At 45.2% G+C, this 21,189-nt stretch overlaps 1 protein-coding gene across 3 annotated transcripts in view; it reads left to right on the plus strand.

The window, feature by feature from the left end:
• GABBR2 (gamma-aminobutyric acid type B receptor subunit 2) overlaps positions 1-21,189 on the plus strand; it is a 364,244-nt gene that overhangs the window by 189,537 nt on the left and 153,518 nt on the right. For 2 of the 3 annotated variants that reach the window (XM_082468616.1, XM_082468618.1), the window contains exons 5-6: positions 6,253-6,318; positions 14,620-14,820. In XM_082468616.1, the coding sequence (XP_082324742.1) occupies positions 6,253-6,318; positions 14,620-14,820 (267 nt within the window). The remainder of the gene's footprint in view (positions 1-6,252; positions 6,319-14,619; positions 14,821-21,189) is intronic. The other variant, XM_082468617.1, reaches the window with a different exon arrangement.

Consider the following 21,189-nt stretch of genomic DNA (forward strand, 5'->3'; position numbering starts at 1 on the left):
GGCTGTACCGTTTTTCACTCCCGTCCTTAAGAGTATATGTCTCCTGCTTCTCTGCTTTTAGGGACACTTCTGGAGAAGAAAAACAAAGTCTAAGAAAGACTAATTTTAGCTAAACAAAAGAGAATAGTCATTCTGGGTGTGGAATCAGTCTGGCAGAGCCAAGAGGGACTTTGGAAAACATCTATGCTAACCCTCTCAGGCTTACCCCAGGTCTCACGACCAAAGTGGGGGAGTAGGAGCAGGCCTGGGCTACTCACCACTTCACCAGTGCCCATTGCTCCAGGTCAGGGGCACCTCCCAGCCTGCATCATGGCCGGCCTCTAATAGCTCAGCCACCTTTGGGCTCATTGCACCTTACCCCTTTCTACAACGTTGAACATGGTTTCATTTGATTTTTCAGCAGCTCAGTGGGGTAGTGGGGTAGTGTGCGTCTGTAGGAAACCAGGAAGCTATTAAACGTAGGCTGAGACAGATGCAGAAATGGCAGGAGGTCAGTGTCAGCGTCAACCTTGATCTTCTAGCAGGACCCCACACTGCTGTCACAGGGAAGCAACATGGGTTGCCTTCTGCTTTCCTGCTCTTTTAAATGCACATCAGCTATTTTAATGTCTCAGGGTTACATTTGCTGCTCAGGTCCTTTGACTTCAAAATCCATAGGACTTTTCTCCATGAGTCATTGCTGCAGACTGGGTACTGAGCCCCAGCAGCCCAGGCCTGGTGGGGTTGGCCTTCTCAGTGTGGGAGGTAATATATAGGAGTGAGTGGTCAAATGCTTGGGCTCTGGGGCCATACCCACATTGGGTCGAGGCCAAAGTCACCACTTCTTATCCCTGTGACCTGGTGTCTTAGGTTGAACTCCCTAGAAACAGAGCCTGGGATTCTTGTGAAAGAGATTTATTGAGAGTGGGCTCAGGAGAAGGGGAGAGAAGCAGGATAAGGCAAGAGGGGAGCTAGGCCAGAATGCCTTTTGGCTGGAGATGGGTTTAACCTGGCCTCACCGGATCTCTGGAGCACAGTCTGCACCACAGAGCTGGTCCCACCTTTCAGCAAGGGGGCTGGAGTTTTCTACCCATGTGAGTCAGTCACTGGCTGCTATGGGATGTGGGGCACAACAGGGCCTTCTAGGGCCAGGAAGCTCCCCTTGGCTGAGGGAAGTTCTCCAGAGAAGGGAGGGAGCTGGTGGCAGCCTACCATCGCTGCAGCTGGGTTGGGTGCACTAGCCCCAAGGAGGGGATCCAGCAGGACCAACAGCGTCTGCTGTGCCTAGGAAAGTTGCTTAAGTCTTTGGGCCTCAGTTTGCTCATGAAACTATCCAGAGTGGGCATAATTATAGCACCTACCTCCTAGGGCAATGGCTAGAAAGAGCTCGGGAGCTGTCATTTATTTTGACTCTGCTAGGATCCCCTGTAAAGTGGGGGTTATACACTAGTGCTTTGTATTGAGTCGTCCTTCTTAAGTGTCATTTTTTGTATGTGAGTTTTAGCTCCCTTTAAGGGCCCCAGAGACAAAGAGGTCCTAGACAACAGATGAGAGGGGCCAGGAAAGAGGAAAGGAAATCCACCCAGGGTTTGGACTGAGCACCCCTCCCCAGGCCTCCCACCCCATGGCTCTTCCCGTCCATGTTTGCCCCCCGTGGGTGTGGCCTGTTGAGGGTGTGAACATAGGTCTCTGCTACCATCCATTACCTTAGATCTAGCCCTCTAGAAGAAGCTGTCATTTGTCTGATCTCGGGACATCTACTTTCACTCCAGGCGGCCCCCTGCAGAGCCAGGAGTCCACGGCAGGGATTTTTGAGACCCGGCCCTCTGCCACTTCCCAGGGTCTCTAACATCACAGCACCATTCTGTACTGTCATCCTCAGAGATGGTCATGTCTGTCCTCCCCTACCCCTGGCACTCCTTCAACTGCCCCCAAGCCCTTTCAACCATAGAGGAGAGTGCACTGATAGCCCTGGTAGGGAGGTGGGCGGGCTTGCAGAAGCAGGGTCCACTGCCAACACAAAATCTCTTTCCTCTCTCTGGATTTTAAGGAAAACATACAAGTTATGCAACATTGAAAAGTGTGATTCTGGAACTTTTGTGAGAGTGTGGGTGTGTTAAAAACTTTTAAGATTCCCCCGATCCAGGGGCTTCCCTGGTGGCGCAGTGGTTGAGAGTCTGCCTGCCAATGCAGGGGACACGGGTTCGAGCCCTGGTCTGGGAGGATCCCACATGCCGCAGAGCGGCTGGGCCCGTGAGCCACAATTACTGAGCCTGCACGTCTGGAGCTTGTGCTCCGCAACAGGAGAGGCTGCAACAGTGAGAGGCCCACGCACCGTGATGAAGAGTGGCCCCCGCTCGCCGCAACTTGAGAAAGCCCTCGCACAGAAACGAAGACCCAACACAGCCGAAAATAATAAATAAATAAATAAATAGAAATTAGAGCACTGAATGTAAGATGAGAAAAGTTAAAAAAAAAAAAAAAAAAGATTCCCCCAATTGAAAATCTTTCCCTTCACCCCTGAATCTTCCAATAAATTGCTACTCCAGAAAGAAGAACCAGGTATATCTGCACTTTTCATACTCTCAGGAGAACTCCTCTGCCCTGGGAGTACACATATCCCATTTTGAGAAGCACCTTAAGCTCTTTATGCTGCTCTCAAGGGCCGCCTGAGGATCCCAGTCCAGTCATATTTCCCATTATCCTCTCCCTACCCTGGGATCCAGGCTCCACCTGCACTGAGTGCTGGCTCGTCCTCTTTTCTCCCAGGCTTTGCAGCATCTTGCCCCTCTTACTCACTGTCTAGAGTCAGAGTGGGTGTGAATAGCTTCCTGCATCAGGTACAACCTGGCCTTGGATAGGCTCTTTCTCCAGGACCCTCTGATGGTAAGGGGACACCAAGGCAAGATTGCTGGTTTTGGGGTGCTGTGCTGGATTTGGAAGCCTTTTGCCTCTCTGGGAAGGGGTTAACTAGATCAGCGATCCCTTGGGCCCCATCCAGTCCTAACAGTTTGGGAGCATAGAACCAAGCAGTCAATGCAACTTGGTTGTCATGGCAACAGAGACACTAAATGGTCCACAAGTGGCAGAGCTGTTTATTTATCTGTTAGCAGGTGGTCAGGTGGTCAACCATGAAGATGCGGGTCCCTCGGTCCATTCAAGAAATGAACATGGTGAACCCAACCAGTACCTAGGCCCTAGGCTAGCAGGATATTAGTGCAGTTGATGATAATAACCAGCAGATATTGAATAACCAATGTGGGCCAGGCATTGTGCTTGTGCTTCACACAGCATTCATTCACTTAATCACACATTTAATACCTATTTATTGATATATGTGTCATGCCTTGTTCTGGGAGCTGGAGACCCAGAGATGAATCAAGTTATCCTCAGTCCAATGGGGACAACAAACAAGTAGACTCAGGCCGTGATAGAGGGAAGCACAGAGTGCTCTGGGCCCACAGAGGAGCAAATGACCACCAAGCCTAATGGGACAGAGATGGTTTCTCAGAGTAGGAGTGCCTGAGCTAAGGCAGGAAGGGGGAGTAGCAGCTCTCCAGGCAGAGCGTGTAGGGTGGGAGGGAATGGCATTCTGGATGAATGAACTTGTAGAAAGAAAAGGGACAGAGTGAGAAAGTGAATGAATGAATGAGTGAATGGCAGACCATTTAAGAGAACTGCAGGTAGTTCATTCTCCCTGCTGTGGAGGAGTAGCAAAAAATGTGATTAGAGAAATGAGCAGGAGTGAGTTGGTAAAGAATTTGGAATGTTCTAAGGAGCTCAGAGTTTGATCTGTAAAGCTCCAGGAGCCATGGAAAGATTTTACGTAATCAGATTTGAATCTTGGAATGATCCCCTTGTGTGCTTTCTGGAGACTGGGTGGATGGAGCAGGACTAAAGGCAGGGATCCAGCTGGGAGGCTGTAGTGGTTCACCACGTAGGGAGTGATGGTGGCTAAACCCAGGGCAATGGGGCTGGAGACATGGGGGCGATTCAGGAAGCTAGTGAGCAGACAGAACCAACAGGCCATGGTTATGGCTAAGATGAGGAGAGGAGTGAATCTAGAATGGCTCCCAAGTTTCTGATCTTAGGGAGTAGGAGGTTGACAACACCATTCTAGAGATGGACAATACAGGAGGAGGAAGTAGGCATGTTGGGAATGATGATGAGTTCAACTTGGGGCATGTTGAGAGAATCCAAGTGGAGGTACCTGGGAGAATCCAAGGGGAGGTGTCCAGGGGGCAACTGGAGAAAAGTCTGGGCTGGGGAGAGAGACTTGGGAGTCCACAGTGCTCAGAGGGGAGTTGTGGCTGGGGTCATGAATGAGATTGCCCAGGGAGAGTGATGAGGGCAGAACTGTACAGAACACCAGCATTAGGGATGGGCAGAAAGATGAGGAGCTGATTCAGAGTCTGAGCAGGAATGACCAGGAGGCAGGAGGGAGCCAGGAGAGAGCACCATGGAAGCCAGTGGGTGGACTTCATTATCATGAATCCTACAACCACCGGGTCAGGCAGGGAATATTATCCCCATTTCAGAGATGAAGAAATTGAGGCTCCAGGGCATTAAGACCCAGGGTCATGTAGCTGGTCAGTGCTGGAGCTGGGATGTGAACCAAGGTCTCTCTGACTCCAAAATCCAATAAGCTGTTTTTACTATACCATGTTTAGCAACACAGGGCTTGGCACAGAGTAGATGCTCCATAAATGTTCGCTGGATGGATGGATATGGATATGGATAGGTGAATACTGTTAGCAGCAAGAAATGCTATAAAAAATTCAACAAACAAGCAGAAAGACCCTGGAGTGTGCCCGGGAGTATGGCCACAGAACAGAAGCAGCTTAGAACTTTCTATAGCATTGCAGCCATGGTGATGACAAAAGCTTGCCTTCCTTCAACTGCTCTGTTAATGATCTTTTAAAGTTCTTTCAGAGGAAAATTTTTTTTCTTTCCATTCTTGCTTGCAAACGAAGGGTGATTTTAGAATCCAAGTCTTTTTTATTTTGCTAAAGTACATGATGAGTAAAATGGCCTCCCAGTCAGCACTTTCCAATTTTGAAAGATGCTAAAAACTGATCTTTAAAGGGATGTTTCTCTTCTTTATGCATCAAAGAGCCTCGAGGCTTGCTGGAAAGGACGGGATAAATGGCAGGAAGGTAGCACCACCTGCAGGGCTGAGTGTCAGTGCGGAGGGCAGGATGGGGTTGGGGAGCAAGCGTGTGGGCCAGGGCCTGGCTGGTCTCCTGGGGGCTACCTGTACATCCGCCTTCTGCCTGTTCTCTATGAGGGCAGGGCAGGGTCCCTTCGCCTAGAAAGCAACCAAGAACCCCTTACCCTGACCCAGGAGGGAGCCTCAGGCAGACACTCAGTAAATGTTTGTTGAATGAATAAATGAGTCATAGGACCCATGGTACAATATATACCTATTAACCATATTGAGATATTAAGATAATAAATAACCATTTATAGAGCTTTTGAATATAGATTTTCCTTTGAAATAAAGGGAGAAGAGTAGGTTAGGAGAAGGTTATAAAACACTAATTCTAGCTGGGTGTTTACTGTGTGTCAGGAACTATGTTAAGCACTCTATGAGGATTATCTCATTTAGTCCTCTCAGCAGGCCTCTAAGTACTGCCATTATCTGCATTTTGCAGATGAGGAAATTGAGGCTAAGATGGGAAAAGGAGCCGCTTGAGGCCACCCAAGTGGAGCTGAGATTTGAACAAAGCTGAGAACTCAAAGAGACTCTGAAACTTCTTAATTGGGAAGCTCTGTGGACTCCAGAAAGGTGGAAAAGTCTAGAATACTAGAGGGGGAGGGGGTGTTGGCTGGGAACTTGTTTCTCCTGCCGACTCCCCTGGGGACCTTAGAAGTTCCTTTCTCTCCTCTGGCTTCAGTTTCCCTATGTGTAGAGTGAGGACGGAGAGTAGACGCTGTCTCAGTGCCCCGGAGCGTTTGCCTGCCCTTGTTGGAGGAGAGCAGGGGAGACAATGAGGCCCCTCAGCGCCTTTAGCCTCCAGCCCGTGCAGACTTGCCCCAGGGTTTACCCACGAGACCAGGCAGGGCCAACAGCAGTAGCTGAGGGAAAGCTGGGCCCAGAGAGAGCTGGAGATCCAGGCTGGGCTGGGCTGGGGGGTGAGGTTTTGCCCTGCCCACCCCCTCAGGCAGAGCTCTTGCTGGGGAGCCTGGGGCATGTGAATGATTGCTGCCTCAAGCCCTCTGGGCTATGCCGATCACACTCTCACCTTCACATCCGTGTCCTTCTGTCCACAGGGCAACGACGTGCGGATCATCCTTGGCCAGTTTGACCAGAATATGGCAGCAAAAGTGTTCTGTTGTGTAAGTAACACTTTGGTTGTGTCATGGATGTCTTTGGGGAGGTTCACAAAGTGTTTTCTTGCACTCAGTGTCACTGCCTGGTCCTTGAGTGGACCGGAGTCTGGGGTGTTGGAAGCAGAAGTGTTATTCTTACTGCTCTTTCGTCTTTCCGGGGAGCTAAAACCCCAGGACTCAGAACAGTGCAGTTGTAGGAGGAACCAGGAACCTCAGTTTACCAAACCCACTGTCTTACCATTGCCTCAGCGCTGCCAGCTAGTTTTAAGTCTCCTCCACCCAGCCTTGCTTAATGGAGCAGTGCTGTGTGCACCACACAGAGGGAGACACCAGATTCCAGGGCAAGACCAGGAGGCCTCAGACCCCTTCCTGCCCTGTAAGCAGGGCTCAGAGTCTCAGGTTTAGCACAGACCATCAACTGTTCAGTATCTACCACTGAATCCTTTTAATTGTCTGGTGTGTGATAGGTGACAAAGTACGTTCTTAAACCTTATCTCACTTAATCTTTTCAATAACCATGTGAAGCTACTATTGTTACCTTCGCTTTACAGATGAGGAACTAGAAGCCCAGAGAGGTGGAGAAGCTTGTCCAAGGGACGTTTTATGGCAGAACCAGGGCTCCATCCCTATTCACCTGATTCCCAATCAAATCCTCTTTTCTCCACATGATATTCTAACCTGAACATATATAACAGTTCTAACACAGGGACTATGTCTTTCCATTTTGATGCCCTGGCTCACCCTCCTCCACCTCAGGGTCAGGAGAGAAATCAACAGAATGAGAGCCTAGTTACATGAATTGTCTACCCAATAAGCTCCTCCTCTTAGACTGAGGTTATTCTAGGTGTGGTCTCTAGTGATGGGCCACAGGCCTCTGTTTTCTTTGACCTTTTTTCAGTAACTTGGATGAGATTATAAAAATAGGCTTATAGGAATTTTAGAAGTTGTGAAATATGTTGGAAGATAGCCAGGGTGCAAAGAACCTTAACAAGCTGGAATGTTTGATTAAATCCAGGAAGACTAAATCTAATAGTCCTAATATAAGGTTATATTAGAACAAATTGGGCTGCCTATGTCCAAGATGATAGAGGCATAGCTGAGGAGTACTGTGCGTTTAGAACAAAAGAGACTTTGGAGTCTCAGTTGACCTCAAGGTTACCATGAGTAACCAGTGTGAGCACAGCTTCCAGGGAGCCGAGGCGACCTCAGGCTGCACGTCCACAACTAGGGTGGGTCGTCCCTCTGCTGTCTGCTGGAGAGACCCCACCTGGGGTATCCTGCTCAGCTCCTGGTGCCCCATTTCAGGAGAGATGCAGAAACTGAAAAGAGGCCAGGAGTAAGGAGAGAACAGCGACCGAAAACCATAGTCACCCAGGGATATTTCCTCATGAAGGCTCAGGAGCAAAGTGGGAACTGCCTGATCACCTTTCAGAATAGCAGGGAGGAAGGAGAAGCTATAGGCTGACATTTCAGGGGACCCTGAGTGAAGCTTAGCGCTCAGGAGTCAGTCTGCTTAGGCTTGAACTACTGGTCTGCAGCTTAGTAACTGGATTTGGGCTTGTTGACACTTTCTGAACCTCAGTTTTCTCATCTGTAAAGTGGGAATAATAATAACACCTGTCTCATAAGATTGTTGTGGAGCTTAAATGAGCAAAAACACCTTGCATAGTGCCTGACGTACAGTGAGCCCTCAGCAAATGTCAACAACCTTTTTTTATTTGTTTATGTAAGGTCTCTGAGGATGGAATGGACCACCATTGGGCTGACGAATTTACTAACTGATGGACTTTCCTAGATTGTGTTAAGCATCCTATGTCTCAGTTAAGGGTAATTAAGGAGTATTTCCATATGAAAATCTAAGGAGGAACATGAGAAAAATTGAAAACAATGGAGCAAATTGATTTAATACATTTTATTTCAAAGCTCATAATACTTTGCATGTTACCATCTAAGGTCCAGAAATGGCCCATTTAAAAAAGGAAAATAATGCTCCAATTAGAAGACATAACTTTTTAGAGAAGAAGCTGGGTTTTATCCCTACATATCCCCAAGGCCTTGCAAACCGCTGGCACATGGTGGGTGATTGTTGATCAACTGAGGAAAAGTAAATTAATAAAAATGATTTGTGAAGTTGCCACACTGAGCACTGGCCATCTCCTGTTTGCACAAAATGCAGACAGACCTCCTGTTTTGTTTTGTTTTTTTTAGTATTTATTTATTTATTTATTTATTTATTTATTTATTTATTTATTTATTTATCTTGGCTTCACTGGGTCTTAGTTGCAGCACGCAGGATCTTTTAGTTGCAGCAGGAGGGATCTTCTTTTAGTTGCAGCATGCAGGCTCTTAGTTGTGGCATGTGGACTTCTTAGGTGCGGCATGCATGCGGGATCTAGTTCCCCGACCAGTGATCAAACCTGGGCCGCCTGCATTGGGAGCACAGAGTCTTACCCACTGGACCACCAGGGAAGTCCCCTCCTGTTCTGATTTGAGCCAAACCCTAAGCCGAGGCATGGCTGTGATTTCCCTCCATGCTGTGCACTGGGGTTATTTTCTGAGTGGCATTTCCAGCAGCGTGGTTTCCATTTCAGAACAGACGGCATGGCTGTCTTCCTCTTGACCCAAAGCCCCAGGCTGCTTGCCATCCACACGGCACGGGACATCATCCCACCTCCTCATCCCACTTTCTTCTTCCTCTTGGACTTTGGGTATCTTCAGATGGACTTTTTCTTAGAGTCTTTGCTGGCTGCTTTATTCACTGAGTGGTTTCTCAGAAGTTTTTGGTTGGGGGTTTATTCCGTGTGTCAGACCCTCAGAGGGATCTGCCTGTCAGAACTGTCAGTCTTATCTGGTTAGGAAGGAGTTCTTCTGGCAGGCCTGGAAGGTCCTGAGGAGAGTCTTCTCAGTGTCCTCACACTGAATCAAAACTCTGGCGTGTGACGGAGGGAGGGGCTGCTCGGAGCAGAGACCCAGGGAGAGAACTTCTCCACCCATGTCAGGGTCAGAGCACAATGGGATGGAGACAACCGCGTCTTTGCCATCCAAATGCTGCAGTGCAAACTTTGCAGTGTGTTGCTGTATGTTCTTGAGATCGGACCTGCCACCCAAGGGGAGAGTAGTCTCCAACAAATGCAGGGACTATTTATAGCCGTGTGGCAAAATGTTCATTTCGGTTCCAGCAAAGGACGAGCATGGCCTGTCGCTTTTGTCTTCTCCTTTCTCCTTGGTGGTCTATTCTAAATTCTCAAGCACTCTGACCTGGGTTCTGGTTTTAGTTCTGCCAGCTGTGTGACCTCAAGGAGGCCACTTTACAACTCCAGCCCCCGGCTGCCTCACCTCTAAAATGGAAGCGACGACCCCTGTCTTATTTGCCTCATAGGATTATCGAGAGGCTTAAACAAGGCCACCGAAGGGTGACTGTCATCCCAACTGTTAACTGCTTTACTGATGTGAGGATTTATTACTATTATGGTTATGAAATGCCTATAAAAGGGAAATATTCTTCTTGCCTGAGGAAGTAAGGAGGCAAAAGGAAACAATAAAAAGAGGAAATTGGATTTTTAAATTACATCATGGCTACCTGTCTGCAGCTAATGAGAACAGAGTCGTTCATGGGACTGAAGAACATGAGCTCAAGACTGCCCATCATCACCCGGTAGGGCCCATTTGGTGGCCACAGGTCCTGAGACCACATTCCTACTAGAGACAAAAACAATGAAAACCAAGGTGACCAAGTAAACTGAAAATGTGTTCAGTCAGTCACTCTACAACCATTTATTGGGTGCCCTCTGTACACCAGGCACTGTGCTAAGCACTGGGGATCCTGGAAAGAGCAGACACCACCCTCCAGGAACTCCCTATTTGGCAAAGGAGACAGACAAAGGTACCAGCAGCTTCTTAAAGCTCACGTGTCCAACAATCTCAGCCCTTCTGAACATGGGAATACCAGAATGCAGTTGCTTTAGACACTGTGTGCTATATTTAAGCCCAGTCTACCTCCCTTGTAGGAGAGCCTTTTAGACCCTCACTCAAAGCCTGTGCTGTGTACTTTTTTCACATATGTTTAACACTCCCTGCTTTCCATAGTGGTTTAAAAGCAGCAGATTCAGAGTGAGGAGAGGGAGTTAATGACAGTGAAAGTGACAGCCTAGACCTGACAGCTAGAAGGGAGACAAAGCCATCAAAAGTAAATCAGAAACTCCAAGAACAATAGTCTGGAGCCATTTGGTGTTTGGGCCAGTCTGGGCCATTTGATGTTTGGGCCATGCCCAAAAGTATCACTGTGCATGGCCCATAGGAATGGCTAATTTTCAGAATAAAGCCATGAGTTATGGAAAAGAGAATGGCATGAGAAGGAGCAGTCAAAATGTTCCTGCACATAGTGTTGGCCAGGCATGGTACACATATTACCTCATTTATTATTTCTTTTTTATTGAAGTATAGTTGATTTACAATGTTGTGTTACTTTCTGGTGTACAGCAAAGTGATTCAGATATATACTATTTTTCATATTCTTTTTCATTGTGGTTTATTACAGAATATTGAATATAGTTCCCTGTGCTATACAGTAGGATCTTGTTGTTTATCTATTTTATATATAGTAATTGATATCTGCTAATCCCAAACTCCTAATTTATCCCTCCCCCCCTTTCCCCTTTGGTAACCGTAAGTTTATTTTCTATATCTGTGAGTCTGTTTCTGTTTTGTAAATAAGTTCATTTGTATCATGTTTCAGATTCCACATATAAATGATATCATAGTATTTGTCTTTGTCTGACTTATTTCACTTAGTATGATAATCTCTAGGTCCATCCATGTTGCTGCAAATGGCATTATTTCATTCTTTTTTATGGCTGAGCAGTATTCCACTGTATATATGTATCACATCTTCTTTATCCATTCATCTGTCGATGGACATTTAGGTTGCTTCCATGTCTTGGCTATTGTAAATAGTGCTGCTGTGAACATAGGGATGCATGTATCTTTTCGAATTAGATTTTTCTCCAGATATATGCCCAGGAGTGGGATTGCAGGATCATATGGCAACTCTATTTTTAGTTTCTTAAGGAACCTCCATACTGTTTTCCATAGTGGCTGCACCAATTTACATTCCCACCAACAGTGTAGGAGGGTTCCATTTTCTCCACACCCTCTCCAGCATTTATTATTTCTAGACTTTTTAATGATGGCCATTCTAACCAGTGTGAGGTGATATCTCACTGTAGTTTTGATTTTCATTTCTCTAATAATTAGCGATGTTGAGCATCTTTTCATGTGTCTATTGGCCATCTGTATGTCTTCTTTGCAGAAATGTCTATTTAGATCTTCTGCCCATTTTTTGATTAGGTTGTTTTTTTGTTCATATATTACCTCATTTAATTCCTACACCAACCCAGTGAGATGGGCTTTGCTTTCCACAGGCTATAGATGAGAAAAGCAAGGTCCAAGGAGTTGTGTGCCAGAGTTACCCACCTGGTATGTGGCAGAGAATCTAGTGCTACTTGACTATAATCTTTTTTCTTTTTTTTTTCAAAAGATCAGTAGAAAAAATTTTATCTTCATCAAAATTGACTAATATTCTAAACAAAATGTGTTGTCATTCAAATGGACTGAGCTTCTGTTTTCTGGAAAATTCACTCACAAGGAACACCTAACAGAACAATGGCAGGTCAGACAGCTATCACAGCAGATCCCTGGGAGGCTCCTGACTTCCTGCTCCATGCTGCCTCTAAATTATCACACAGTCTTTGGTCTCAGAGAATAATGCAAATCTGCCTTTGCATCTTATCAGAAGACCTCCTCATGTCCTCACTCTGTATCTGTTGACGCTTACTTACCATACATTCTTAATAATTGGGGCTATCTTGTCTCAACCTTTTAAGACTGAGGAAGCTTCCAGAAAGTTTTACTTTGTTTTGCTAAGAAAAGAGGGAAACTTAAAAAAACAGACTTTGAATCTTGTCCCCTTGACTTAGCTGAATGTGTTTGGGCAAATTCGTCAATCTCTGAGCCTCAATGTCTTCATCTATAAGATAGAGATAATAGCACATATCTCATAGGGTTGTTGTGAGAATAAAATAAGATAATGTATATAAATGGCCTAGCACATAATAGGGGCTCAATATATGTGAGTTCCTCCCTGCCAGTGAAAGATGAGAGTTGTGAAGTCTCACAGGTTCTGCCATTGATTAAATGACCTGGGGTCATTGGGATGACCCTTTTGTTCAAAGGTCTAGCCCCCAGCCAGGTCTGGGATTATCTTTTCTTAAAAAAAAAAAAAAGTTTCTGTGGGCTAAACCCCATTTATTAGAGGGAAGCCCAGAAAACTGCCTTCTTTTGTTGAACTGGGGTTTTGTTATATAATTGTAATATTAGGGCTCTTCTGTGTTTTTTCTACAGCAGTTTTGATTGGGGCAACATTACAGTGTAGTTGCTGGAAAAAATGACTATGATCTGAGGCTGCATTATGAGAAATACAGTGTCTAGAATGAGAGAGGTGAAAGTCCCATATCATTAGAGGAGTCTAGAGAAGAGACGATGTGATCATTACCTTGAGATAGTTGAAGGGCTCTCTTATGAAACAATTTCAGTTTAATCTCTGGAGGCTTCACTGAATCAATGGACAGAGGCCATAGAGATGGAATCTGAGCTTAAGCTAAGGAACAAATATTCTAATTCACACTTACCCCAATGAGACGCTCCACACTGCAGGCTGGGCTTTTTCAGGTGTTGAGAGAGTTTTAGAAGAGTTGCCTCCTCAGACGTAGGAATGAAGGGAACACACCTCCAACTCTTAGACTCAACAGTAACTATTCTCTAATATACACAAATATAAAGGGCCCTGGCCCACCCTTTCTGGGCAGACCATCGATTAGCATGCTGGAGCCTAAGTGGAGGGCAGCCAAAATCTCCCTGGCGTCCAGAGCAATCTTGCAGGCTTCTCTCTCCACACCCTCCTGGCCTCTATGCTGTCTCTGTTCTAAGCCAAGGAACATAAAGGGGTGTGACATGAATTGTTTCCCAAAATGTCCTCCTAACATAGGTGGCGCCCTAGGAACAAATTGCTGGATTGTTTAAGGTTCACATTTTTTAATGTATACAGTTCATCACAGCGCACAGAGAGCATTTACATACACCACTGCTCTCTGTAATAACTTCTGGGTGTTTTGATTACTGATAGGAATGTGAGCTCTACTGCATTCTGGACCCAACTTTGATGGAATGTGACATTCCTACAAATTGGGATTTTCTGGGTGCATCTAAGCTATCAAAAAGCATGCTTTTCCAGATAAAAAATCATCACAGTAAGAATTAAAGTCAAATGGGGGTATATTAGAACAGTCTGACAACTTTTTGTTTAAATGGGAGGCAGGCAGTGTGGCTTTGCAGCGTAAGAGTAGGCAGACCTAGGTTCAGACTGTGTGACCTTGGAAAAGTGACTTTCCCTCTCTGGTTTCCAGTTTCCTCATCTCTAAAATGAGGATAATAAACTCTGCCTAGACCATCTCAAAGGGTGAACATGAATGACAAATAAGATGCGTGTAAAGTATATAAATATAAGGGACTTTTTTTTTAGGATCTGGATTTATGTACACCATGCTTTGGGTAAAGATTTAGAGAGATGTTCAGTTTGCCAAGTGGCATCTTATATAAGTTGCATGCTTACATTAAATTTTCTTGGCCCTTTGCAAAATTGCTCCACCCTGGGTTATATTTTAAGGTTATGATCTCAGCTTTTAGTAAAGATCTATACAAAAATAGCCTTATGAAATCTGTTTGTTGTAGGGATGGTGTTGATACCATGCTAGCTAATTTGACAGTGACCTCCATATGAGGCACTTTGTTTAGGGATTAAAGCCTAGAAAACATTTTGTGTCCCTGAAGAACTGGTATGTTTTCTCCTTACTGAAAATAAGAGCTATGCAATTCATATTGTTGCCCTTTTCTCTTGGACTGCCAGGAAGTTCATGGTGAAATATGTAGCTTATATCTGTAGTGTTGGAACCTTTGGTGGACTTGTCTATGTTCTGTTCCCTTTACCTCCAATAAGCATATTATAATCTATATTTTCCCAAGCACTTATGTTTTTATTTTATTCAGTGTTTTATTATTTTAATATACATGTTTCCTATAAACTACCTTGGATCCCTTGAGAGATAATGAGGAGGAGACCCAGCAAGTAATAGAAAAATTAACAAATCCTCTGGTACGAGGAACCCTGAGTCCCCTCCACCTTTCCCACAGGGTACGAAGCTTTGAACAAATGTTTGTCTCTTGGTGCCCTCATGGTCAACCCATCTGTTGCAGGCATATGAGGAGAATATGTACGGTAGCAAATACCAGTGGATCATCCCGGGCTGGTATGAGCCTTCCTGGTGGGAGCAGGTGCACACAGAAGCCAACTCGTCCCGTTGTCTCCGGAAGAATCTGCTTGCTGCCATGGAGGGCTACATCGGCGTGGACTTCGAGCCCCTGAGCTCCAAGCAGATCAAGACCATCTCAGGAAAGGTCGGTGCCTTGGCCAGCTCATTTCAGCCCCCAAGCCCATCTCCCTTAATCATGCTGTCCAATGATGTTGGCAAAAAGCACCTAGATCTTGTTCTGGCCGTTGCTGTGTGATTTTGAGCAAAGCATGTGACCTCTCTGAGCCTCGCTTATCTGTTAAATGAGGATATCCAGCTCTCTACTGCATGGCCTTCTAGGGAATTGTGGGAATCAAATGAGGTAAGGGTGCTTTGTAAGCACATAACATAGTGTATGCGTAAGGGGTGGAGTCGTGACTAGTATAGCACCAACTGCAGGCATTGACTTTCAGACGAGGCCACCATTTCATCCTGTGCCCCTCTGACCTGGAATGTCATTTCTCAGTCTCACTGATGCTCCTGTCAGCCTGGAGGAGACAAATGACCCCACAAGTAGACTTGGGGAAACATGTACTAAAGACCAGAAAGATTGATCCAAACCCCAGTTTTGCCACTTACCAGCTGTGTGACCTTGAGCTTGAGTTCTCTGAGCCGCTGTTTCTTCATCTGTAGAGTGGTGGTGAAAATACCCTCCTCCGGGGTCAAAAGGAGGACTGAATGGCAGATTGTGCAACGTGGCTGGCATGGCACCTGGCATCTTGTGCTGTCATAACTAGGAGGAGGACCTTGGCAGGGTGCTTAAGTCCTCAGGCCTCCACTAGGGATGTTCCCACTAGGGATGACTAACCCCTGGCCTGCTTATCTCATAGGGCTGTGAAAGAACAGTTAGCATGGTGCATGTAAAAGTATTTCCAAAGTACACTATTCTCTATCAGTGAAAGCATTATCAAGAATCAGGTGGTGACAGCCCCGGTGAAGATGGCAACATCCATCTCTCAATTCTAACCACCAGCCAAAGTTCAGTACAGCAGGGCACATGATTCTTTTCTGTCTCCTCTGATCTCAGATTTTTAAATTCTCTACCAACCTTCAATTTCATTTAAAGAATCAACTTCATAGTAAAGTAAAAAACATATATATTATTTTTATCCATTATTTAATCTCAGTCCGAGCCAACACTACAAGAATGACTTATTGATTTGTCCAAAAAGGGCAAATCATTAGGACACATTTTATAAGCAGCTCTATAGATCACGTGGCACCTGAGAGATCCTGGAAAAACACTTTGGGTAGAAAATGTTGAAAGAAATATCTTCATACCAAAATCAATGACAATATGAAGTTTTTGGAGGTGCTGAATAATGAGAAGAAACAACTCATTTTTATTTCAGTAGGTGTTATTTTTAAAGGTGTTGAAGTTTACAGTTTATTAGAAGATACTTGGGTCCAGGGATACCCTATACTTTAAAAATAGTATAAAATTTGAGGAAAATACAAAAACTAAAATTCCATACAGGCAGACAGTATAATAATTAAAATGAGAGACTTAAGGAAGACCAAAGATGTAAATGATTACACATGAGATCTGTGAAGCTAAGTGGGGGTAAGGGCCATGAGATGCCCCAAGGGCCTCAAATGTCGTTCCAAGGAGTGTGAATGTTCCCCAGGGTGGGCGAGCCATGCACAGATGTGAGCAAGTGCACAGGAATGCATTTTGGGAAGATCATTTTTTGCAGTGTTTTTTCAGAGTAAATGTTTTGACTTGATAACATCTCCCAAGTCACTGACTTTCCTTTTTAATTTGAAATTTTTAAATTTGGGCCTGGTGAGGAGGCTGACCTCACCCCCATATCACTGTGCCCATGAATGGACACCTTGGGGCTATTCCTGGGGCTGTTCATTTCATCTCACAGTGTGGGCCACCCACTCCTGGGCCTCCCAGGATGGAGCAGTGCCATCAGAGCAGAGCCAGGCAGACTCCCAGCTTGGGGCAGCTTCTGAAATTCCGGGCGACGTAGTCCCTGTCCCACAGTCTTTGAGACAAGAGGCAGCATTTCTTACATTATCTCGAGGTCAAAAGATAATTGAAGTTACATGGGGAAATCTGAAGACTCTTTGCCTCTTGGACTCAGAGGGTTTAGGGCTCTCCTAGAGGTCACATAGACCAGCCTCTCTCATCAGACTCTCAGATCCTTCCAGTAGCACAGGAATCACTACTTGTCCCCTAATTTTCCCCACTGGTCCCCATCCCTTGTCCCTGTAGGGCCCATCCCTCCAGTTATAACTTAACAGTTCCAGGGCCAGGACTAAGGGCAAAATTTAAGGGTGTGCCAAAGACCTCAATGGAAAAATCCATGATGAACAAAATATCAAAATTTTAAATAAAGACAAGATCCACAAACCAAGATTATGGTGAACTGATTTGAGTCACATAATTACAAGAACACATCTTGTCTTTATTTAAAATTTTGCTCATCGTGGATTCTTTTTTTTTTTGCGTTAGTTTTGATTTTTTAATCTTGATTACTGAGGGTTTTGGCTCCTTTCATTTTGCCCCTGAAGGGAAGGCCTCACTCACCTCCCCCTGGTCCTTGCCCTGCACAGGTTGTGTTCGTCAAGCCCCTTCCCATGCTCAGCCCATGCTCTGCACTTGCTCTTGTTGAATGCTCTCTCCCCAGGGTGTAGGGCCCAGAGTTGATAAGGCATTCATATTTGTGGTCTGACCACAAGCCAACTTCCTCAACCAATCTTCAAGAATATATGGCTAAAGGAAGTTCTAGAAAGTCGTGAAATAGTTCTTGAATTTGATTTTGCGGTGTATGTGACTGCTGGGGACCATGATCGGCATGGCACAGGCTGCTGGGTCGATGCCTGTATTCTGGGGTCCATCAGTATCCATGAAGACAAGCAAACACGTATAGAAGCAAGTCAGTGGACTCTTGCCATCTTCACTATTTACACATAGGAAAGCTGAGGAGCAGAAAGCGGAAGGGCATACTCAGGATCCTTGTAGTGGGTTGAAAAGTGGCTCCTAAAAAGATATGTCCAGGTCCTAACATTTAGAACCTGTGAATGTGACCTTATTTGGAAAAAGGGTCTTTGTGGATGTAATTGATTTAAGAATCTTGAGATGAGATTATCCTGGACTACCTGGGTAAACCCTAAATCCAATGACAAGTGTCCTTATAAGAAAAAGGCAGAGGGAGTTTTGCCACTTGGAGAAGATCATGTGAAGATGGAGGCAGAGATGGGAGTGATGCGTCTACAAGACAAGGCATACCAGGGGTTGCTGGCAGCCACCAGAAGCTAGAAGAAAGACACAGAACAGATTCCCCTTGGAGCTTACAGAGGGAACCAACCCTGCCAGCACCTTAGTTTTGGTCTTCTGGCCTCCAGAACTGGTAGCAAATAAACTTCTGTTGTTTTAAACCACCCAGTTTATGGAAATTTGTTATGGCCGCCCCAGGAAACTGATACGGTCACCCAGCAGGTCAGGGACAGATCCAGGAGTGGAAGCCAGGACTGCTAAGTCCCCACTCACTGCCCCTTCCCCTCTACCATGCTCTCCCTCTAGACTTGTGACATGCTTAGGAGCAGAGCACATTCAAATCAGCCCTTTCTGTGGTTTCTTAGCGGGCCTGTTAGTAAGTGGCGGAACAGGACAGTATGGGTCTGGTAATCAGGAGATCTAGTACAAATCCTGGCATTGTCACCAATTAATCTGCCACCTCAGCTAGACACTCACCATCCCTGGGCCTCAGTTTCCTCAACTGAAAATGAGAGATTTGGACCATGTAACTCCTGGCGTCCTTTCACAGCAAAATTCTCTAAGTATGGTATTGAGTTATTACAGCAAGCTGTGTGATATGGTTATAATGTTAAACCCTGGAACCCCCAGGATAAAGGTAACTCCTGATAAAGTCACAGAATCAGGTGGAACAGTGGCCCCTCTTGAAATGCATTCTCCGTGGTTGCCTCTTCCATATGCCTGTCTCTGGTGCCAAGCTGTCCCCAGCTTGCTCATTGGCACCCAGGAGATTTCTGGTAGGAGGAATAACAAGGTCATGGTCTCCCTCCCAAGCACGTTCATCAGTCCCTTCCCGTTGGAATTTGCAGTGATGGGACAAGTGCAGACCTTTGGGCTTCCCCGAGTACATTCAGAGTTCAGTCTTTCAGAACCTCACGTAAACAGCCTCTGGATACTTGCTTTGGCCCTAAAGACTCTTTCTCCTTGTTAAAGTTCCCCATCACCACTCTGTTTCCCCAAAGTGACTCTGTTGACATTGGTGATTTCCAGTGTCAGCTTTCACTTTTCAGCGTTCCACTGGGTTTGTTTCCACTGTGAGCATTTACAGTTCTGGTGTAAAATTCCAGTGATGGCTCAGCCTCTCTAATAAGGACATTCTTCCCTGTTACCATTCCCCTGCTGAGACACACAGAGTTGGGCCAAGGCACCAGATGGAAAAGTTCACAGAACCTGGGAATCTCAGAAGTGGGCCCCAACCCTCCATCAAAGGCACAGGCTCATTCTTTGGAAGAGTTTTGTAATGTTTTCTGGCAAGAAGCTTCTGTGACCACCCACAACTGTTTATCCAACACAGCAGAACAAGAGGAAACAGAAATCTAGTGAGTCCTCAGCTTAGAGCAATGACCTGGGAAAAGCTGCACCCATCTCATTGTCACTGCCATCGGAGCACCATAACAAAGAACCTGGGGCTTTTAGGGAAGCTCTGGGCTCTAGAGAGGAGGAAGAGAAGGTGCCATGGAAAAGTAGAGGTGCTCCCCAGGTAGTCAAGCTTTACAGTGCTGCTGCCTCTGCCCTCGCCTTCCCCGCAAAGCTCCTGTTCCCTTCTGCTTCCCTAAGTATCCACATCGCTGGGAGACAGGCGGTGTGGCAAAGGAATATGGGCTCGGGAGGAAGGGTATGGTGGCCTTTTGGCACTGGTTAGATATGAATCTTGGCCCCACCATTTCCCAACTGAGTGACTCTGGAAGACAGATAGTTGTTTATGCAACATCCATAGCCCCTCTTCCCCCTCAGTAACATAACTCTTGGTTTTAACTGGGTATGTTGCCACCCATCTGAAAATGTACATTTCCCAGCCTCCCATGTAGCTAGATACAGCCAGGATTCTAAGTCTAGCCAATGAGATTTAGGTAGAAGTATTATACAAGACTTCTAAAATCTCCTTTAAGGGGAGAGTGTGCCTTTCTTTTTCCTTCTCCTTTGTGTTGGCTGGAATATGGATGGGATGGCTGGAGTTATAGCAACTATTTTGGATCAAGAGGTGACCTTGAGAAGGAAACTTTATTCTAAGATAGCAGAGCATAAAGATAAGAGCCTGGGTCCCTGGTTACACTGTGGAGTTGCCATAGTAACCCTGCACCACCTACCCAAGATCATCTTTTACGTGAGAAAGAAATAGACTATCTCATTTAAGTCAGTGATAATTTTTTTTCTGTTATATACAACTGAACCTAATCAATAGTGATGCAGTGACATTGGGCTAGTCATTTGGCCTTTCTGAAATTGTTTCTCATTATACTGGAGTAATAATATCTCTTTTACAGATTTAGAAGGATTAAATGAGGTGTAATACAGAGGAAAATATCTTGCCAAGTGCCGAGCACACAATAGATGCTCAACAAATTGTAGTTCTCTTCCTCCATCAGCGCAGCAGCCTTGTGGGCAGGAGAAAGGAGTAGTGAGTCAGTTTATACACACAAATCTGCTCTGGTTTGTTGTTGGGATTTTGCTGAATCTATAGACTGATTTAGGAAAAACTGACGTCTTTGTAATACAGGGTCTTCCCATCCATTCAGTTTCTCTCAGAAATGTTTTGTAATTTTTTGTGTGGAACCCTTGCATGTATTTTATTTGATTTATTTATAGGTATTTGATGTATTTCAGTGAATATATGCGCACATTACTATTGGGTGCATGCTTGGGGTGGAATTTCTGAGTCATAGGGAATACGTATGTTCAGCTTTAGTAGACACCACCAAACAGATTTCCAAAGTGGTTATACCAATTTACGTACCCACCGGCAGTGATTGAGAGTTCACCAACTCTCATGCTCACCAACATTTGGCATTGTTAGCTTTTTAACTTTAGCCAATATAGTGGGTAAGTAGTGATATCTCATTTTTGTTTTACTTTACATTTCCTTGATGACTAATGAAGTTGTCGATCTTTTCATATCGTTATTGACCATTTTGATATCCTCTTTTGTAACCTGCCTATTCAAGTCTTTTGCCCATTTTTCCACTTGGATTCTCTGCCTGTTTCTCATTGATTTGTAGAAGTTCTTTTTGTATTCTGGATATGAATTCTTAGACAGTTATATGTATTACTTATATCATTTGTGTCATGTTTAAGCATCTTTGCCCACCCAAGCTCATGAAGATATTTTTCTATCTTGTCTTTTAGAAGTTTGTTTTACCTTTCACTTTTAGATATAGAATTCACGTGAAATTGATTTTATGTAAGGTCTAAGGTAAGATCAAGATTAAT

This window comes from Balaenoptera physalus (genome assembly GCF_965194825.1).
Source record: "Balaenoptera physalus genome assembly, chromosome: 7".
NCBI classification, from domain to species: domain Eukaryota; kingdom Metazoa; phylum Chordata; class Mammalia; order Artiodactyla; family Balaenopteridae; genus Balaenoptera; species Balaenoptera physalus.